This window comes from Heloderma suspectum, chromosome 4 (genome assembly GCF_057233095.1).
Source record: "Heloderma suspectum isolate Gila_16-S chromosome 4, 16-S_ref, whole genome shotgun sequence".
In the NCBI taxonomy this organism is placed as follows: Eukaryota; Metazoa; Chordata; class Lepidosauria; order Squamata; family Helodermatidae; genus Heloderma; species Heloderma suspectum.
Window position 1 is genome coordinate 236520745 of NC_139461.1, and position 22930 is coordinate 236543674.

The window sequence follows — 22930 nt, forward strand, 5'->3', positions numbered from 1 at the left end:
ATCTCCCGGACTCAGGAACCACTCAACCACAGTGCTTCTGTCTTGCCAGGATTCAGTTTCAGTTTATTGGCCCTCATCCAGCCCATTACTGGTCTAGTGCTTGCACAATCTCTCCTGATTCAGATGTCACAGAGAGACAGAGCTGTGTGACATCAGCATATTGATCACACTTGGCTCCAAATCCCCTAATGAACACTCCCAGCAGCTTCATATAGATGTTAAATAACATTGGGGAGAAGGTGGTACCTTGTGGAACCCCGTAGCTCAGTTGCCAAGGGGATGAGGAATGGTCACCCAATGTTAATCTTTGAAATCGGTCCCGCAGGTAGGATGATACCCATCCTATGGAGTCGATCCAGGAACTTCCCTACATATCAGCTTCCCTAAGAGCTACAACAGTGTTGTGACAGATGTGAGGCTGATGTGGTATTTGACGGTGTTTTTAACAGCAACCAGGCTGCTTGCTCACCCACCCACCCCATTTTACAATGGCTGAAACAAAATGAGCTGCTTCTTTGCCTTGCATCCCTCCTTAACATTCTATTACCAATGCATAGAGAATACAGCTATCTTGAGCCCTCTCCTTCCCTCACCAACTCTCCATCGAAAATACATACACAACCCTTGTTCTGGAGATGCTTCCTAGGAAGCATAGAACCACTGTCTTGTCCAGAAGCCACAACAAGCAGTCAGCCACTGACATCAACTTCCCAAACCAGTCAGCCACATCATATTCTCCCTTGTGTCTGCCTGTTGCCACCCTAATATCTATCATTTTGGACTACCATGCAGTCTTACTTATTCCCCTACTATTTTATATGGTGGCTGGAGTTATTCCTTGCCCTATGTTCTGAACCAGATATATTTATGATACAAGTCCTGATAGAGCAATGACAATGACTGGCCAGATGGGTGGCTAATAAATCAAATAAATAAAACTACTGAAACAATGTTAGAAAATGGAAATTAGGCAAGATGATGTATTTGAGTGGGCCACTAGGGGTATAACTTGCCCTAGTGAGATCAAGGGCAAGTAAATGTAAACTAGCTAGTGATGTGTTTGAAAATTGCCTTGGAGGTCCTATTGAGCTGAAAGGAGACTCATACATTTATAAATAAATAAATACTTAAAACTTTATTTTCACTGTGCCTAGACTTTTGTGCCTCCCAGGTAAACAAGCTTCTTTTGAATTAAATATTCTGTCTTTTAGCTATTCTGGAAATAGCTGGACTACAAAAATCATTGTACTGTTGCTTAATCTACAGTAGAGGGTAAAATATAGTAAGGGTGGAGTGACAGAAAAGAAACTAGGGTACACTCAGGATCAGAGTATGAAAATACAGCTTTTTCTAGGCAGAGTAGTTATCCCAGCTGTACATCTGGCCTTTGTTCCACATGAATAATAAAAACAGCAATTCATCATGCAGATAACACCCAGAACCAAGAACCAATCAATAGTCAGTTTCCCCTTTATTGAACTGTGTATGGTAAACTTTCATCAGGGCCTGAGTCCAAATGGAGTTTTCCACTAAGTCAACCTGATCCTGTGATAACCATCCTGTATTTCAATGTCTTGTTCTGAATGCAAGGGTAGCCAGCTTCCCAAATCCCTATAAAGAGGGGTCTTGTTTCCAATAATCAGATTATGCCAATTCCATAGTCATAACTTTTCCTGTTTTAGTATTTTACTCTCGAACAATTACAGTCCACTATTCTGGTTTGCTTGTCCTTTGTGGTTTATTATAATTTCCTTTCAATTAAACTTTGCACTCTGAAGCAGCAAATCTAATGCTGTGGTAAGGAGAACTACTAGGTAGCAAGTTGACATTGCTATATTTGTGCATGCTCAGTCTATGTCACTCAGGACACTACTATTCAAGGCCAAGGACCCATTTCTTTCTTTGTATGTTTTTGGTACAGCTGTACTGGGGTGCAGAAAGTGTTTTAACTTGGCATACATGTATGCTCTGAAAAAGGCTTTCTGCATTTTCATCTGTTATTTTCACTGTAGACTTGCAGACCACATTAAGAATCACTGACTCAGGCCGTCCTAACTGTAAAACACTTTCCAGAATAAGTAGTTTGTTTACATGTTGGCATGTTTAACTGAACAGCTGATCCACTAGGAAATAAATTTTAGCTCCCACACTATCTACATTGGAAATGTATTATAATTGGCCTTGGCTCAATGATGTAAGCCGTATCAAACTTTAAATGCACAGAAAGGCAGGTTCCTAGACAACCGACTTGCTATTCAGTTGGAATTTTTTCTGTATAATGACTGACGAGGTGCTGATTGTAAGTCTGTTTTGGGGGGCCAGAAGGTAGAACCATTTTCTGATCCAAAACTAAAGTAAGGAAGTCTAATCCAAGCACAGCTCTGCCATCAGTACTGTGGTAGCTAATCATTTGATATGCAATTTCTTAAATGTACCAGGAGAAAAAGGGCAGCTAAACATTATTTTTTAAATTGATGATTTATTCTTTCTATTTCTAGTGCTTGAAATACTTTGTTCTCCTATGCTCTTTAAATTAAATGGCTCTACATTTCAGTGTACTATGTTTGGTCAAGGATAAGCTGTCTACCTTGCATCTGAATATACTTTGGTGAAGCTAGTGAAGCAAAACACCTTCAGGAATGGCTGGGAGGGACTGGACTGCCCGGAGCCCAGTAACTAGGACCAATAATAATCTTGCCTGATCTATATTATTATAAGCTTGTGGTTTTCAAGTTCTTCGTCATACTGGGTTTTAAATAAATGGTGGATGGGAGCATTAACGGTAACCCAGAATTTAGCACCAGCATTAAAGTTGACTAGCAAATTCCCTTTCGGATCAAGTTTAAACATCATGGTCAGGATATGCTTGAGCAAAAGAAGTGAAGCAATTACTTTGTCAGTGCACCTGGCTTTATAATGCAAACTTGGCAACCACTGTCTAGTAAAAAAAAACAAAACTGGAAAAGACAAAGATCTAAAATAACTCATGCACAGGCAACATTGAGTGTTAAAACTATTCCCAGCCAAAGCTCAACCACCCCCTCAAACACCCAGAGAATGCGGTTCTATTCTACAACAACACTGGATAATTTGTTCCAGGGCACATTTATTCTTATGAAGAGCATCTTCCTGAAATCCAGCCGAAGTCTATTCTCTTGCAACTTAAGTCCAAAGTTGCTCTTTCCTTCAGTGGTACTGGTAAATAGTAGTTTACGCTGTCACCCTTTTAGATACTTGAAAACTGGTATCATGTTCCCTGTAATTTTCTATTCTCTAGGTTGAACACACTCTACATTTCCAAACCTATATTTCTGGCCATGCATAGTTCGGCCATCTAAGAAACCACTGTACAAGTTTCCAGATTTACTGACGAGCCTTTGGGCAAAGCATCTAGCTCCTGGGCCTCGAGTACCTCATCTGTACTATGAGCAAGAAGGGGTGGGAAATGTGTGAGGATGACGGAAGGAGATAGGAAGCAAACTATATCATAGGTTCTGTTTGCTAACTGAACTGTCCCAGCCTTCCCAGTTTGTGCATTATGTTTACTCCCTCAGAACCACAACAATGTAATCACAGCAACTGCTGTTCCTACTAGCCATAATCATATTTTGAAATGGACCAATAGTCCTGGACAACTCTTCAACTGACTTAACTCCCATACTGAACTCAAAGAAGTTGCTGAATTCATGCACAGTAGTAAACTTCTGGGAAGAAAAGCCGAGTTTATCCTTTTCCCTCCAGTGGCCTCTAAATTCCCCCATTAGTGTCTAGCTTTCTCCCATATTGTAAAGGCAAAGGAACTACAAATAACAGCAGCTGCAAATGAGCTAACAGAGAGATGACTTAAGACCTTTATGAAGGCAGAAGGTAAGATTCTAATAGGAGAGGAGTCCAAAGAGCTGGGCTCTCTGACCACACTGTGGATTTGTATGGCACCCTTCTCTAGCAGCCAGATTAAAACAGAACCAACAGATGATCCCGTAGATTAGTTGTAGCTGAAGAATGTCCCTGTTTGATGCTCAATAGTTCACATCTCACAGGCATCAATGGCTCATGATTATTTAAAAATTAGCAAGACTGGTATTTTTCAGCCTAATTTGAGTGTTCGGTAATTCTGTTTTTATGGGTTAATATATTCTAATGAAAGAAAAGGTGCCAGCAAAGGATGTTAATGCGTGCTCACAAAGGGTTGTTCTAACTGCACAGTTCTTTACTTTGACCAAGCCCCTTCTCCTACAAGAAAACCTGCGAACTTCATGCACTAGCATCTTCTCCCTGCATTCTCTGTTCAAGCAACCTTCTACAGATATGAAACTCTCCTTCCCAACCAAAACACACACTCACTCACTCACACTCTAAGTTCTGGGCTAGATTTAAGAGTGTTGCTGCTGAAGGCTGGTGAAAGTTCTGTTAATACAGGACACACACACTGCTCGATAGCTGCATATAAAAACAACCCCTGTATAACCGCAACTGATCTATAGCATGAAACCAGCACTTACCTCTGAGCATCAGGCTGAGAAATGGCATTGACAATGGCCTCCACAGCTGTGTCAAAGAGTTCTGGATCATGCAGGGAGGAGAAGGCTGCCTGGATCAAGTTCTCACACTCCATTAGGGGAATCTCCAGCTGCACCCAACTGGAGAAGCACTTCAGCACCTTCTGTTTAATGAAGCTGGGAGAGTCTTGCTGCTGCAGCAATTGCTCTAGCAGGGGAAACACAGAACTGCACTCCTGTGCCAAGACACTACGCACCTGCCCCTTACGGTACTGAGGCAGACGGCTGGTTTGAAACTCCTCAGGCAGGACAGTCAGCAGCTCTAGGAGTGCAAGGCAGCGTGCTCGCCCATCTACATTAGAGTCCTCTGCCTGGAACATGCGCACCATTTCAGCAACAGCACATGGCCAGGCCTCTGGCATCATGTTTAGTGCCAATGAAGCCAGTGCCACACAGAGCCGGGTCAGGACGATCTTGGAACCACTAGCAAAACGGGTTATGTGGCTGAAGAGCTGCGATTTGAGGCTCTCATATTGGTCAGCTGGGATGTCATTCCAATACCGTGAAATCTTGATGTGGAGGGCGCTGGCCCCAAAGTATTGGATCTCAGGCACCTTATCCATATCGAGAAGCAGCCAACTGAAGTGCCAGGCTTGTGGTGACACCTGGGCTTGCATCAGCCATTTCTGAGCCAGGTTCTTGTTTTCAATGTTGGGGTCATAATACAATTGGTGGAGTGCCTGCAAGGCAGAAGACAGCAACTTAGTGAGCATTTTCTGCATTCTCACAAGGCACAAGACAGTAAGAAGTCAAGCTCAGATCCTATGTCATCAGTATCTGGGCTCTGAAACATTAATCTTCCCCATATTATGGATTGGTCAGCTCAACAACCCTACAGGAGGGTTGTCTACCGAAGTTTTCTTACCAACCCTGCTACGGATAAATCTCTGGATATAAGCTCTATTTTACTAAAGGATAACATTTGTACTCATTCCTTTTGGGGGACAATACTACAGACACTGGAATTAATACAGCGAGAACAACCCAGAGATCACAGACTAGTCAAAGTGTCAAATGTACACAATAGAAGAGAGGATAAAAATGCTCTAGATCTGTCAGCGTGGAAAACCATGATCTGGAATGGAAAGGGTTATAACTTTCACACCTTGTGAGAAAAAAGTAGCAGCTCTTCATTTTAATAATACCCTGCCTCAATGAAAGTCTAACCTAAATGCAGAAACATCTGCCATGTTTTAAAACCTGGCTTGGCACTGGACAGATATAAAGCAGGGTGCAGGAGGGACAATTTCATGTGGAAAAGAGCTGAGTGCAAGGAGAGTGCTGAACTCTTCTCTTGCCCCAGTGGTTTTTGTCTAAGTTGTGTTCCAAAGTTTGAATCAAGCCTCGCTAGAAGAAAAGCAGCTGGGTGGCAATTTCAGAGCAGAAGATTCAGAACCTCCTTCTTATCCACTGCTTCTCTGCTTTTGAATCGCTTTATGCCTATTCAGCACAACCTCCAATGCACAAACAGGTCATACAGCCATCACATCTAGTTCAACACTGAATTCGATGCACTTGCTGCACACAAAATGCAACATTCTCATTCAATTAAATCAAATGCACCTTTGTTTCTACATTTTACATGTAGGAATAACATTTTGGCTTGCTCTGGCTCTGGATATATTCTGTTCTACTGAGATTCAAGACTGAAGATGAAACCCTGCAAACTTAGCCTAGTTAAAGTTCTCTCATTCTCTCTCTTTACATAACTAGTAAATTCTTGTCAGTCTCTCACTCAGAAGGGATTTAAATGCTAATTTTAAAAATTCAACATCAGTGGTGCCGAGGCTTGCATGGTAGAGTTCTCTAGACAATGCACAATGTTTTTCAGCAGAGATCAGACTGCAGATCAACTTAGCAGATACAAATAACAGAACAACACAGAAAGACTAGAAACATACATGAAAAGATTTTAATGGGTGGGTTTAACAAAGGAAAATACTATGAAACCATGAAAGTCCAGGTGCTGGTTTTGAACAGTGCCTACAAAAGGATGCATCAGGCTCCAGATCAAGGAGTGCACTGTGCAGCCATGGCCTGTCTTTGTGACAGGTTACACATACATACACAAGCTGGAGACTAAACAGTGACATATCCCAAGACCATGGAATGCATCCCCTCCGCGTACAAATATACAGCAGACCACACACACACACACACACACCGTTTATATACTACTGAGATTCATAGCAAGCCCCTATCCACACAGAATGAGTGAATTTAAATTGTTTAGTCACTATGGTTTTGCTCAAGGGCTGATATTTTAGGCAAACATAAGATTCATAGGAACCAACAAAAAAATGGGAATCAGTTTTTGAATTTACGCAACTGAGGAAAATAAAGAGCAACCCCCATTTATATTTGGATTGGTGCTACTTATTTATAAAGGGTCTGGAGTCAGTGGCAGCCAAATTTGTAGGTAACATCAAATTATTCCCACCAAGATTCTGAAAAGATCTAGAATGATCTCTCCAAACTAGATGAATGGGCAACAAAATGGCAGATGAGAGTCAATATAAGTAAGTGCAGGCTAATGCACATATGGACAAAAGAAAACAAAAAAATCTTAACCACATACACACTGATGGGACCAAGCAAAAACTATACCAACTGGACTTGATCAGGTCTCACCCACTTAGTCATCACATAGGTGAAGCAGACAGTCACAGAAATACATCTAAGTTGAACTCCTGCCTAAGTTAATCATGTTAGAACTTCCACAGATATGTGCCTGGTGACCTTCTCACCTGGGACCTCAAACCTCCAGAGATTGTATGCTGCCAATGCTCAAATCTACATAATGTTTCCTCAGCTAGCAACATGAGTGTGCCTCTGCCCCTAGGCAGGGGAAGCAAAGGCATCATGGAGCCCATGTAAAGGAACACTTTGCACTGGCACCAGCTGCTGTTCAGTTCTCTGACCAGCTTCATGGTTTCAACACTGCAAGGAGTTAGCATGCATCAAATTCAGTCCTGTGACTGAGAAGATGGATGCAGAACAGAGTGTCATAAGGAGGCCTGGAATGTTGTGCTATTCTTGGCCCAATAGCAGAGAGAGTAACACATGTAACATTATATCTTGTAAGCAGCCCAGCATACAGGGTGATGTCTCTCCAGCACATGAACACCACTGGGACAGCGCTAACCTGATGAGCACCAGGTCACGTGGTATTTCAGCTACTCAGGCAACACTCTTGATACCTGGAAACCTAACAAGAGATCCAACTAGGATACATTTATTTTCTCAAAACTCTCAAGCAGATCGCACTAGGTATACTACAGCATGTTTAAGGCACATGAATGCAAATGTATAGTGTCAGGTTTGGGTGCTTAAGAAAACAGACTAGTAGCAACAGCTGCCACAAGCTTAGCATCCCTGGTGCAGTGCCTCCTCCTCCCAGGCCTCCTCCGAGCTTTTGTGGAGCAAGAGTTTGTCTCCTTGACAGCACTAAGTAAATAACAGCAAGGTGAATTCTCAAACTCCCAGAGACTGAAGAATAAGAGAGAGAAGGACATTCCAGCAGAGATCTACAATCAAAAATAGCATGAGAATCTCCAGATCAGAACCCCACCTCCCTCCTATGTTACTATACAATGTGTGCCTCTGGAATTGCATGAAAATGAGAGGTAGCCATCCAAGTCATATTGCTGCTTGCTCAGCCAAACTGAAGTGAATATGAACTTAAGAGACCAACAACATGCTGCTCATACTCCAGCCTCATAACTCACTGAGCTATCCCTAGCAGCTCCAATGGGGCAATGTTACTGCTGGGTCGGTAGTGATTGCCACTCACTTCTGGGTTGCTTTCCTTTCAACCCTGCCCAACCCACCCATCATCCTGATCCTCTCAGTAGCACAGCCAATTGCCACCAAGCAACAGACACCATAGCAACAAGAGCATCGTCTGCTCATTCAGGCAAAGTCCTAGACCTCTCCACTATGGCAGACAATCTGAATAGGCAGAAGAAAGGTTGCTGAGCAATGCTCTGGCTCTGCAACATTAAGCTCAGTCAGCTGCCACAACAGTCTCAGTCCTGTCACAACTTAAGTCTTCTCTGGGGCTCAAACAGACATCTTCCTCCTACACACTTGAGACAAATATTGACAGACCCATATTATATATCTCTGTGCCAACCAAGCTGCCAGACATGTTTGTCAGCAGCCAGTGCCATCCTCTAACACATCCAAAAACACCGTTGGCGCTACCTCCTGTCTTCTACCCCCACACTACATAGTATACTCCTATCACTCCACAGGTAGCACAGCATATCACAGAGGATGTGAACAAATTCAAACATACACTTCAGCAGCAACAGATCTTCAACAGCTCAAGGGCACTGGGGACGTTTTTAGCAAAGCTACTTAAATAGCAAGAGAACAATTTTACTATTGCCTCTGTTACTGAGGTCCTCATCAGAACTTGGGCGGGAGGGCATGGGTTCTAGGGCTCAAGACACAAAGTCATTCAAGTTTTGACATTTAGGAGTAACAAAGAATAGTGAGGACCCAGGACTGAACATCTGAACAGAGGAGTGTTCAAATAATGCAGATGCTTCGGAGAAAGAAAGCCTAGGATTAGAACAGCAGCTGAAGATCAAGGGCAAGGAGCACCATAAGAATTCATCCTCTCCACCTCCAAGTACTATTTCCTAGTGAGCAGAACGTACTGGAGATGCTTGATGCTTTTTCAGTATATGCTGATTTACACATAGAAAGAGGTCACTTCATCTTTTTGAATCTGATGAACCTGGATTCCTGTATAAAGACCTTCTTAAGCAATTGTAGACAGCTGCAAAGTCATGTATAGAGTGTAACTGGTGGTCTCCAAAACAACCAACTAAAGAGCACTGATTTGATAAAATCTGGGAAACTATGACTATGTAAACTTATTCAGGAAGTGCCGCAAGCAAGGAATCCTAACTTTAAGGTATTATGGCACCATGGTTTCCATTTATTTCGTATGGTGAAGCCCTTCAAACTTTTGATCAAATTCCAACCAAGTACAATTGCCTATATTTTTTCTGACTAATACACATAAAATAACACACTCGCACACAGTCCTTTGATATGCTGTATAAATTGTATTTTAATGTTTTCATTAGATATTGAGCTCTGAGGCTGTTTTACTGTAGGTGCTCCACAAGCATAATTGTTATAGACTAAGAATTATAAGTGGATTTCTTTGCTTCTTTGGTGATCTTGTTATATTATGCATGTTTTGTTGATTTAGGGAGCAATCCTATAGCCCCTAGATATCCTATGGCCTCCCAGAGTCTAATTTGGAGTCCTGGATCCAAGGTCAGAGACAGGACTCTAACAGCAGATCCAGGAATCTGTGCTCCCCACCCGTTCCCTCTTGCAGCTGGCACAGAGAGAACCGGCAGCTGCCTCTCCAAGGTCACAAAGATGTGCCATTGGGCAGAGAAGGGAGGAGACAGGAAGCTGGGATACAACATATCCCAAGGCCTCCCCGGCCACCTTCTCTCACACTCCAATGTGCCCAGTTAGATGAGCAAAAAAGCCTGTCTAGCCAAAATGCAGAGCAGGAGTGTGGAGATGAAGATTGCCTCCACTGTTTCTCCTGCTCTGCATAGGATGCCCTCGCCATAGGATTGCACCCTTATTTTGTTAAATATCAAAATAAAGTAACATTTCACAAAAGAAAGAAGTCACACAACTTGCCAGTGATAGCCCTAGAACATCACCATCCCCAAAGCCACAGAACTACCATTGCAGCCCACCTCCAAGAGTGCTTCTTGCTAGCAAATTAAAAAAACCCTGTAAAATTAAAAACCATACAAACTATTCCTTTCAAGTGCTTTCTAAAATAGATTTTTAGATAAAGACTAGCATGGCTGGTCATCTGTGGCAATTAAAGAAACACCTATTGCTCACCAACAACTAGGAAGCTGTACAAGAACACCAGAAGATATGGCTGACTCTTTGCTAGGCACCACAGACTAGCATAGCCAATAACAATAAGCATGAGACCAGCCTGCACAGTCTCCTTTGTGAGCAAACAACATACATTTAAGAGATAGAAGCCTCATTGTCTATGAGCACTGACATCTTGTATCACAAGAACAAACAAAAATCTCTAACAAGCATAGAACCAAGGAAATATTTCAGGTGCTACCAGCAACATATGTAAGACCTGCTGCAACACAATGCATAATGAGCAGTGCAAATCATGCCCAGAGAGCTTCAGCTATTGGGCTGTATAGAAATAAATACATACATACAATAAAATGCCTACAAAGCCACAATACTCACAACAGTGGCTTGCTCTGCTGCAGATGCTCCAGCATCCTATCCCTGAAGAAGTCAAGCAGAGTGATGGCTTTCGGGATGATGCCAGCCCAGGGTTGTGGCAGGCTACCTAGAACCACTGGAGCCAAAGATGCCATTAGGAAAGTGTGCTCCTGGACCTGCTTCTTTGCTGCTCCCAACAACATCATTCCAGGTCAGGCTTTGCACTGGTAGAAAGGCCATGTGCAGGTGCTAGGGTTCATAAGATTAGGCATAAGACAAAAATCCAGCCACCAACTGACAAGACACAGACAGTGGAACTTCAGTAAAGATTTGCACTAGTGGCCATTACCATTCTTCAGTAATTTAGATTTTCATTTGAACTGAAATGCCAATATGCCCTGAACATCCTAAGAAACCCTTAACCTCTCATCATTTCTACTGAAGCTTACTGCAAAAGGAGGTAGGTCAGGAAAGCTACTCCCAGTTGCATAACCAGGAGGGACTCTTCAGACTGTTCTTGCAACAGTAAATCAGCAAGAGCATTTTCAAAGAGTCAAACAGGCAGATTCGCTTGTATTTTTATTCCGTAATATCTTAGTCTGAAGGCAGCTGTCTCAGCTGTCACACTGCCCAGCAGCTCACCACCTCAAATTAGAAGTGATGGAAACCAAACCTCATTATCCAGGAGAGAGCCTGGGTGTCAGTTCCTAGATGATCTAGCCCTCACCTCAGGTACACATATATTCATGCATACACATGCCCACAAAGAAAAGGGGAACAGGGAACCTTCCAGGATAATGAGAGTCCCCCCCCAAAAAAAGGCACAGAAAAAAGGAAGAACAGAACAATCAGCTAAGAACACAGATGAAAGCTCCTTTGGGGAGAAAAAAAAAGAGGAAGTGAAACTTGAGTCAGCACCAAAACTTAAACTGCATACAACACCTGCATGCAGGCTCTTGAATATAAATATTATAAAGGCAGAAACAAGAAAGTGCAGGCTCCTGTCTCTCAGCACCATGTTGCTGAATTTAATCTGGGTTTTCCAAACTACTCAGCTTAATTCGCTCCTGCCAGTACTACCTCTATGGGGACAGAAGTGCAGGCACATGTGTGTGAAGACATTTTGTCTGATTACCTAGGACATTCCTAGGTTAGCAAGGGATGCTTAAAGCAACACAAAGGCTTTCTTCAGCTACGTGCATAGTAAAAGTCAGAGGAAAGAAATAGTGGTTCAGCTATTAAGTAAGGATGGCAAAATGATAACAGATGACAAAGAAAAGGCAAAGGTGCTCAATTCCTACTTTGGCTCAGTCTTCCCCAAAAAGAGGGTCTATGAGCTCCCTGGCAAAGGCGAAGTACAGGCTGAAGGGCCAGGTTTGCAGCTTGAGATTGAAAGGCATATGGTCAAGGAACACCTAATCACTTTGAAGGAGTTCAAATCTCCAGGGCCAGATGAACTGCATCCTAGAGTAATAAAGGAACTGGCAGAAGAACTCTCAGAACCACTGACTATTCTCTTTGAGAAATCATGGAGGACGGGGAAAGTGCCAGATGACTGGAGGAGGGCTCATGTTGTCCCTATCTTCAAAAAGGGTAAAAAGGAGGAACCTGGGAACTACAGACCAGTCAGTCTGACATCAATCCCTGGGAAAATTCTGGAGCAGATGATAAAGCAATCCATCTGGAAGCACCTTGAAGACAATGCTGTGATTACACGAAGCCAACATGGATTTGTCAAGAACAAATCCTGCCAGACGAATCTGATCTCATTTTTTGATCAAGTAACCTCCCTTGTGGACCATGGGAATGCTATAGACATAATATACCTCGACTTCAGCAAAGCTTTCGACAAAGTGCCCCATGATATCCTGATGAGCAAACTAGCTCAAAGTGGGCTAGATGAAACAACCATCTGGTGGATCCACAGTAGGCTACAGAATCGGACTCAAAGAGTGCTTATCAATGGGATCTTCTCAAACTGGGGAGAGGGAATGAGCGGGGTACAGCAGGGCTCAGTCCTGGGCCCAGTGCTCTTCAACATTTTTATTAATGACCTGGAGGAGGAGGTGCAGGGAATGCTGATCAAATTTGCAGATGACACAAAATTGGGCAGGGTAGCTAATACTTTGGAAGACAGAAACAAAATTCAAAGTGACCTTGATAGGGCTGAAAACAGAATGACATTTAATAGGGATAAATGTCAAGTTCTGCACCTCAGAAAAACAAACCAAATGCACAGTTACAAGATGGGGGATACGTGGCTCAACAACACTACAAGCGAGAAGGATCTTGGAATTGTTGTCAATCACAAGCTGAATACGAGCCATGTGATGTGGCTGCAAAAAAGGGCAATGCCATTTTGGGCTTCATTAATAGAAGCATAGGTTCCAAATCCTGGGAAGTACTAGTTCCCCTCTACTCAGCACTGGTTAGGCCTCATCTGGAGTACTGTGTCCAGTTCTGGGCACCACACTTTAAGAAGGATGCAGACAAACTGGAGAGGGTTCAGAGGAGGGCAACTAAGTTGATCAGGGGACTGGAAACAAAGCCCTATGAAGAGAGACTGAAAGAACTGGGCATGTCTAGCCTTGAGAAGACTGAGGAGAGATAAGATAGTGCTCTTCAAGTACGTGAAAGGTTGTCACAGAGAGGAAGGCCAGGATCTCTTCTTGATCATCCTGGAGTGCAGGACACAGAATCTTGGGCTCAAGTTCCAGGAAGCCAGATTCCGGCTGAACATCAGGGAAAACTTCCTGACTGTTAGAGCAATACGACAATGGAACCAATTACCTAGGGAGATAGTGGGCTCTCCCACACTGGAGGCATTCAAGTCGAGGGTGGACAGCCATCTGTCAGGGATGCTCTGACTTGAATTCCTGCATTGAGCAGGGGGTTGGACTCGATAGTCTTGTAGGCCCTTCCAACCCTACTAGTCTATGATTCTATGATTCCATCATAAGTCAAGGCCATGCAGCAATGCAAGAGAAACTCTCTCAAGCCATTCCTCTTATAAGAAGCAAAATATCTACTGCAAGCCAAATGATCTGTTGGCTGGGCAAGATAAACTGCTCTCCCTGCTTATATAATTGTGATATGTAATCTTGGCAATGCAAGCTTTAGACACTGGAAGAATTTCCCTGCATCTCCTCACCAAGAGCCTCAAGAAAAGATTGTTCCATTTAGTTGTTGGCACAGTTGCTGAACTAGAACACCAGAAGCTCAAAATAGTGAGAGGAAAAGCAATCCCGGCCTGTGACCATTCCAGAGTGCACATACAACTAAATAGAATATTATTTACAGGCTTATCAGCAGGCTTCGCATCTTTGTCTCACTGTATATATTTTGCATGCTATCCTTTTTACCTAAAGAGGGAATGTCTTTAAAATATTCCCAGATAGGGTCTCTTATGACCAGCACCCATGACAGTTTGAAGTTAACAGCACAATCCTCTATCTGTCCCCTCAGAAATAAGTGCCATTGAGTTCAATGGGACTTACTCCCAGGTAAGCGGTACAGGACTGCAGCCTTAGTATGAGAGTACAGGAAGAGGCACACTGGACAATGTTGTTTTTTTCTTTCTAGCGTTGCTCCATTCTGCTTCATTTTTTCTTGCCCCAACCCTGCCCTCACAAAAATGAAACGCCCATGACTGATAAGTCAAAGCAAGGTTTGAGAGTTCTTGGCTAAAAAAAAAAAAAGCCGATTTTAAAAAAATCCATTTTTGGGGATTTATTTTAAGCATCAATCCCCCCTGCTATCCTGTTTTTCTGTCTTAGCTCCTCTGCCTTGCTTGGCCCAATTCCACCACCACAGAAGCACAGAACAACAATCCTATCTAGCCTGTGACTTCAGTCAGAGAAACTTAAAAGCCCAGAACTTTCAAGAAGCAAGCGCTGTTAATTAGGCTGGACAGAGGTATTTCCATGCGATGAAACACTGAAATTAGTGCCCTTGTTTGGTTGGTAGGCAACTTCATTTTTATGAGACTGTAATTGTAGAGTTCCCCTTCATGGATCACTGCCTTGTTGTGGCGAAGGGGCTTGCATAACTCAGTGAAGCCATAAGCTATACCGTGCAGGGCCACCCAAGACGGACAGGTCATGGCAGAGAGTTCTGACAAAATGTGGTCCACTGGAGAAGGAAATGGCAACCCACTCCAGTATTCTTGCCAAGAAAACCCCATGGAAGGTATCACAAGGCTAAAAGATATGACGCCAGAAGATGAGCCCCTCAGGTCGGAAGGTGTCCAATATACTACTGGGGAAGAGCAGAGGGTATTTCCAAGTAGCACCAGAAAGGGTGAAGCGGCTGGGACAAAGCCGAAAGGACACTCAGCTGTGGATGTGTCTGGTGGTGAAAAGAAAATCCGATGCTGTAAAGAACAATATTGTTTAGGAACCTGGAATGTCAGATCAATGAATCAAGGTAAGCTGGAGGTGGTCAAACATGAGATGGCAAGATTGAACATCGACATCTTGGGAATCAGCGAACTAAAATGGACAGGCATGGGCAAATTTAATTCAGGTGACCATCATATCTACTACTGTGGGCAAGAATCCCTTAGAAGAAATGGAGTAGCACTCATAGTCAACAAAAGGGTGGGAAAAGCAGTACTGGGGTACAATCTCAAAAACGATAGAATGATCGCAGTACAAATCCAAGGCAAACCATTCAACAACACAGTAATTCAAGTCTATGCCCCAACCACTGATGCCGAAGAAGCTGAGGTTGATTGGTTCTATGAAGACCTACAACACCTTCTAGAACTAACACCAAAAAAAGATGTCCTCTTCATCATAGGGGATTGGAATGCTAAAGTAGGAAGTCAAGAAATCACCGGGATAACAGGCAAGCATGGCCTTGGTGTACAAAATGAAGCAGGACAAAGGCTAATAGAGTTTTGTCAAGAGAACACGCTGATCATAGCAAACACTCTTTTCCAACAGCACAAGAGGCGACTCTACACATGGACATCACCAGATGGTCAATATCGAAATCAGATGGATTATGTCCTTTGCAGCCAAAGATGGAGAAGCTCTATACAGCCAGTAAAAACAAGACCTGGAGCTGACTGTGGCTCAGATCATGAGCTGCTTCTTGCAAAATTTCAGCTTAAATGGAAGAACGTAGGGAAAACCAGCAAACCATTCAGGTATGACCTAAATCATATCCCTTATGAATATACAGTGGAGGTGAGGAATAGATTTAAGGGATTAGACCTGATAGACAGAGTGCCTGAGGAACTATGGACGGAGGTCCGTAACATTGTTCAGGAAGCAGCAACAAAATCCATCCCAAAGAAAAAGAAATGCAAGAAAGCCAAGTGGCTGTCTGAGGAGGCTTTACAAGTAGCTGAGGAAAGAAGGGAAGCGAAAAGCAAGGGAGAAAGAGGAAGATATATCCAACTGAATGCAGAGTTCCAGAGAATAGCAAGGACAGACAAGAAGGCCTTCTTAAATGAACAATGCAAAGAAATCGAGGAAAACAATAGAATGGGAAAGACTAGAGATCTTTTCAAGAAAATCGGAGAGATCAAGGGAACGTTTTGTGCAAAGATGGGCATGATAAAGGACAAAGAAGGCAGGGACCTCACAGAAGCAGATGAGATTAAGAAGAGGTGGCAAGAATACACAGAAGAACTATACAGGAAAGATCTGAATGTCCCTGATAGCCATGATAGTGCGGTCACTGAACTTGAGCCGGACATCCTAGAGAGTGAAGTCAAGTGGGCCTTAGGAAGCATTACTAACAACAAAACTAGCGGAGATGACAGTATTCCAGCCGAGCTATTTAAGATCCTAAAAGATGATGCTGTGAAAGTGCTGCACTCAATATGCCAACAAATTTGGAACACTCAACAGTGGCCACAAGACTGGAAAGGGTCAGTTTACATTCCAATTCCAAAGAAGGGCAACGCCAAAGAGTGTTCAAACTACCGCACAATTGCGCTCATTTCACATGCCAGCAAGGTGATGCTCAAAATCCTACAAGCTAGGCTTCAGCAGTATGTGAACCGAGAACTACCGGAAGTACAAGCGGGGTTTCAAAGAGGCAGAGGAACTAGAGATCAAATCGCCAACTTTCGCTGGATCATGGAGAAAGCAAGAGAATTCCAGAAAAAAAAGTTTATTTCTGCTTTATTGACTATGCCAAAGGCTTTGATTGTGTGGATCACAACAAACTGTGGCAAATTCTGAAAGAGATGGGAGTACCAGACCACCTTAACTGTCTCCTGAGAAACCTGTACGAGGGTCAAGAAGCAACAGTAAGAACCAGACATGGAACAACCAATTGGTTCAAAATTGGGAAAGGAGTACGACAAGGCTGCATATTGTCGCCCGGCTTATTTAACTTATATGCAGAGTACATCATGAGAAACGCCAGGTTAGATGAATCACAGGTCGGAATTAAGATTGCTGGGAGAATTATCAACAACCTCAGATACGCAGACGATACCACCCTAATGGCAGAAAGCGAACAGGATCTAAAGAGCCTCTTGTTGAGGGTGAAAGAGGAGAGTGCAAAAGCTGGTTTGAAACTCAACATTAAAAAAACTAAGATCATGGCATCTGGCCCCATCACTTCCTGGCATATAGAAGGGTAAGAAATGGAAGCTGTGACAGAGTTTATTTTCTTGGGCTCCAAGATCACCGCAGACAGGGACTGTAGCCATGAAATTAAAAGACGCTTGCTCCTTGGGAGGAAAGCTATGGCAAACCTAGACAGCATAGTAAGAAGCAGAGACATCACCTTGCCGACAAAGGGCCTTATAATCAAAGCTATGGTTTTCCCAGTAGTAATGTATGGCTGTGAGAGCTGGACTATAAGGAAGGCTGAGCGCCGAAGAATTGATGCTTTCGAACTGTGGTGCTGGAGAAGACTCTTACAAGTCCCCTCGACTGCAAGGAGGTCAAATCAGTCCATCCTAAAGGAAATCAACCCTGAGTGCTCAGTGGAAGGACAGATACTGAAGCTGAAGCTCCAATATTTTGGCCACCTAATGCGAAGAGAAAACTCTCTGGAAAAGACGCTGATGCTGGAAAAGACTGAAGGCAAAAGGAGAAGGGGACGGCAGAGGATGAGATGGCTAGAAAGCATCACCGATGCAATGAATATGAACTTGAGCACGCTCCGGGAGCGAGCGCAGGACAGGAAGGCCTGGCATGCTATGGTCCATGGGGTCACGAAGAGTCGGACACGACTGAACGACTGAACAACGAATTGTAGAGTTAGCATGTTTATAAAAAGGTAAAGGTAAAGGTGTCCCCAACCAGTCGTGTCCGACTCTAGGGTGCGGTGCTCATCCCCGTTTCTAAGCCGAAGAGCCAGTGCTGTCCGAAGACGCTTCCGTGGTCATGTGGCTGGCATGACTGAACACCGAGGTGCACGGAATGCTGTTACCTTTCCCGCCGAGGCGGTACCTATTTATCTACTTGCAATTTCTTGCTTTCGAACTGATAGGTTGGCAGAAGCTGGGACTGAAGACGGGAGCTCACTCCGTCACGCAGCACTCAGGTCTCGAACTGCTGACCTTCCAGTCTGCAGTTCAGCATCTTTATAATGTTTAATGTTTATAATGTTTAGCATGTTTATAATGAGATGTAATTGTGACTATGCTATTTTTTAAGTGAGAGAAATGTATTTTATTTATTTATTTTTAAAAACACAAAAAAGTAAATTAAAAATCCAATTTAAATTTTAAACATCTGATTTTTTAATTTTTATTTTTTAAATCATTAGTTTTTATCCACCCTATCTCTCAGACTGCTCTGATGGGGAAGCAAAACCATTTATACATACTGAAATGTTATATTTAAAAAACAGCTTAGCAGGGACTGTTGCCTAAACTACCACCAAGATAGAAATGGAACGGTGGGGGGAGAATGCATTTCTGGGCAGGTTCAGCCTGATATTACAGGGATGAAGTGCTCCCAATTCCATACCCACAACTTTCAGGTGCAATTTTTCCAGTTTTTACTAGCTTTTTGAAGTCAGGGAAATATGCTGCTCTGGATATCATTTTGGTATGCCTCATTGAAAGTGCAGCCATGCTTTCTGTACCCCAAATAATCTTTGCATTATGGCATTAGAGCCAACAACATATGGTATATGTATGTGTACTGTCTGACCAGTTACCTCCTGCAGGTTTCCCATAACAAGTGAAGATTGACACTTACTGGGAAATTTCCTCCTCATGACTCTGACCTGAGTCTGTTGTCCAAGATGAAATGTAACCAAAATATTTGATTGGCTCTAAATTAAATGTGCTTGTCTTATCACAAGACCCCACAAATCCAGTCCAGTCAAAAATAAAGGCATGCATCTGTTTCACTGACTTTTCTTCCAGTCTATATACCTGTGTGAAAAGCCAGCCTGTAGACTGAGGCATAGAAAAGCCTAGTTTTCTCTCTGGCTGAAAGGAAGAAAGCCTTTTCTAAAAAAGGAACTACATTTTGGACATTGTAACATACATATATGATGCCCGGCTCCTTGGCTTCAGCATCTAAGTTAGGAGTATACATCAGCTGGTAACCTGTTTTGCGTTTATTTCTTATGTGACGTGCTGTCATGTTTTATGTTCTGTTTGCCCTAAACTCTCCCCCACCTCCACCCCTGTTCCTTCTTCGAAACAAATTCTGAAGTTTTCTACAGGGTCATTCAAAGGTTCAGTCCCAATTAAGCCTCTGTCTTTGTTCTATCCTACTTGGTATAATATTGATCCATAGAGAGGTGTGAGGCAGGATAGCGCTGGGTTGAATAAGAAAGCAGTTCATAGTGTTAGTTCAATGCCTGCCACCCATAACTACTCGAGTCTAAATATGAGGTACACTGAAAGCAACAAACCAAGAATTAGGAGCTAGCTCAGCAGGCTGGTTAGCCCATTCCTACTCAGTCTCCTCAAAGCGGAGTCCGTGTGTGAGCATGTCGGTGCAACTAGATCAATCCCCAGATCAGTGACACCTGACATGAAGTGAGGGAGCCCCAGGCCCATAGTAGAACAGTATGACAAGAATACTCACAAAGTTAAGGAAGGAAAAGTCTTATAGCAACAGAATCTGCTCTGGCAGAGGATCACTTTCCGCAGCTTGCAGCAAAAAAGCCTCAGGCTGAAGAGGCAGATGCATGGCAGATTCAGCAGTATCTGCCAGAGTCAAAGACTGGTATCGTGATGCCAAACTTTGAATGCTTCTTGCAGCATGAGCACAGCATTGAATTTAGTCTACTATGGCACAGTAGTGCGGCAGGAGCTCACAACCTTCCCTCAGCCAGGCAGCTGATCTCCACCCTTATAGCACAACACTGCATCTTATGGGAAAGCTTGATACAGGCTGTGCTAGACAGCAAAGCAAAGAAGGGTTGAGGCAGACTGGGGGGATGGGGAGCCAAAGCATCCTTCAGTCTGCTGCTACCCTTCCCGCCAGTGTGGGAGCCATTCTGGCACACCCCTGATAGCTCTAACTTCTACATACCCACCTCCCCCAGCACTTGCTGAGCTAATCACCACCTGGGGCGTGCTGACCTTTCCTGATGTCAACATTTGCTCTATTGTCGGTGCACACAAAGAAGCTGCCTGTGCATTCCCTCCAGGGGAAATTATAAAACAGTATTACCCAGTAGCAGATTAGGCCACAGAAGCTAGCACTGCTGCATAACTTTGCAGAAAGGAGCCAACCGTTATTTTACACACATTGTGAAAATAGGAGGTTTTAGCGTCATGTCATCAGTGCTTGGGCTGTGGGTGCTTCCTGATGAAGGGCTCCTAGCAGTAACAATCGAAAGGCATTGTGCAGCTGTTCCATCTTTCCCTGCTTAACCAATTTTTGCTGGTAAGAAAAAAGATAGAAGCAGAGGTAGGAAAAGACAGGAACATTATGAATTGAAGATAATGTTGTCTGGACCCCCTGTAAAAAGCTTTGAACCAAGCAGGGCAATTAAATAAAAGCCTTGTCTGGAAGCACCCTAAAAGCCAATTCACATGATCAAAATAAGCCATTGTGGCTTATTTAAATCACAATGCCATGTGTGAGGTGCGATTTAAATCCTCACCATCCAGGCACAGTTTGTTCTGCTATCTAAACTTGGGCAGCATCACTTGTTGGAGGGGAAAACAACCATCCAATAACCCTACAACGATCCATGCTGCATCGGTTCAGATGACAGAACAAGCCACGCCTAGGCTGTGCACCTTGATTTAAATAAGCCAACAGTGGTTTATTTTGATCGTGCAAACCAGGTCTAAGAGTCTGCCATCCCTGTCCATACACCTATTAAGACAGAAAGGGAAGCAAGCAAGGCATATGCAGCTACAGGGTGTGCCTTGGTGAAAAGCCAATATCTGGGATTTTCTAGGAAGGGAGATGAACAACAGAATTCCTGCTAGGGAACCTGTCTGATGACCTGCACTAGCAGAATGATAAAATTCAGGGTGCAAAACAAAGTGGCTATTCTAGTGCTGCAGGGAGCACAATGAGTGGCAAAGATCGGTTAAAGCTGCCTGAATAGTGACAGGCACAGCACATAGTCCCCTTCAAAGCCATAAGGAGAAGAGGGTATGGTCTTTCTTTCAAAGAAAGCACAATTTCCATCTTGCAGAGTATTTAACAGGAGAGAGAAGAAGAGTAAAGCATTCAGGGCTGACCCTGTATGTATCTTGAGCTGATTTTAAAAAATCTGCACCAAGTCTGCAACCTGTATAAGTTATTCAAATTATTCTGCTTCGCCTAGACATGGGAAGAGTCAAAGAGCTGTGTAGGGCACTGAACCACAATGTCCTGACCCCTGGGAGACTGACTGAGCCCCTCAGCTTCAGAGATTTCATCAGGCATTGCTCACACAATTTCGAGCCCATCTTCATAACCCTAAACTTTAGAAATTGCCCTTTAATTTAAAGAAAACCGAGATTCTCATCATGAGTTCTACATACATTCAACAACCTGGTTCGAATGATCACCATGGGTTAAACAAGCCACAGTGGCTTGGGCACCATTTGCCTAATCACCCACCTAGGTGTGGTTTGTTAAGTTGTTCAAACCCGGCCAGCATGGCTTATTGGAGGGGAAAACAACTCTCAAATTACCCAACAACAGCCTATGACTTATTTGGGGGTTGTTTCCTCTTCCAACAAGCTCAGGTTCGGATGACATGAACAGCCGCACCCAGGCAGGTGATTAGGCAAATAGCTCCCAGCATGTGCTGCAGCTTAAACAAGCCACCATGACTTGTTTAACCTACGTTGATCATCCAAACCATCCCAGTGCCATGTTTTATTTTCCCTTGCAGCTGCAGTGGAATTACAGAACACACATAGGCCTAATGATATTTTTCAAAATAATGTTCTTGAAGAACCTCTCAATATTAGCACTGAACTTGTAAGTATAGAACTTGTAAGTATAGAACTTGACTCTTAACAAGCAAGTAGCACTGTCTCCCTTTCTGGTTCTTTGGTACCAAGCAATAGTTAAGACATTAACTTATATGCAGAGTACATCATGAGAAATGCCAGGTTAGATGAATCACAGGTCAGAATTAAGATTGCCAGGAAAATTATCAACAACCTCAGATACGCAGACAACACCACCCTAATGGCAGAAAGCGAAGAGGATCTAAAGAGCCCCTTGCTGAGGGTGAAAGTGAAGAGTGCAAAAGCTGGTTTGAAACTCAACATTAAAAAAAACGAAGATCATGGCATCTGGCCCCATCACTTCCTGGCATACGGAAGGGGAAAAAATGGAAGCTGTGACAGAGTTTATTTTCTTGGGCTCCAAGATCACCGCAGACAGTGACTGTAGCCATGAAATTAAAAGACGCTTGCTCCTTGGGAGGAAAGCTATGGCAAACCTAGACAGCATAGTAAGAAGCAGAGACATCACCTTGCCAACAAAGGGCCTTATAATCAAAGCTATGGTTTTCCCAGTAGTAACGTATGGCTGCGAGATATGGACTATAAGGAAGGCTGAGCGCCGAAGAATTGATGCTTTCGAACTGTGGTGCTGGAGAAGACTCTTACGAGTCCCCTGGACTGCAGGGAGGTCAAATCAGTCAATCCTAAAGGAAATCAACCCTGAGTGCTCATTGGAAGGACAGATACTGAAGCTGAAGCTCAAATATTTTGGCCACCT

The 22930-nt window shown here is 43.4% G+C and overlaps 1 protein-coding gene across 11 annotated transcripts in view; it reads right to left on the reverse strand.

The window, feature by feature from the left end:
• IPO13 (importin 13) overlaps positions 1 to 22930 on the reverse strand; it is a 66405-nt gene that overhangs the window by 39840 nt on the left and 3635 nt on the right. For 10 of the 11 annotated variants that reach the window (XM_084852760.1, XM_084852759.1, XM_084852753.1 and 7 more), the window contains one exon: positions 4503 to 5239. In XM_084852760.1, the coding sequence (XP_084708886.1) occupies positions 4503 to 5239 (737 nt within the window). Of the gene's footprint in view, positions 1 to 4502; positions 5240 to 10832; positions 10917 to 22930 lie in introns of those variants that run through there. The other variant, XM_084852758.1, reaches the window with a different exon arrangement.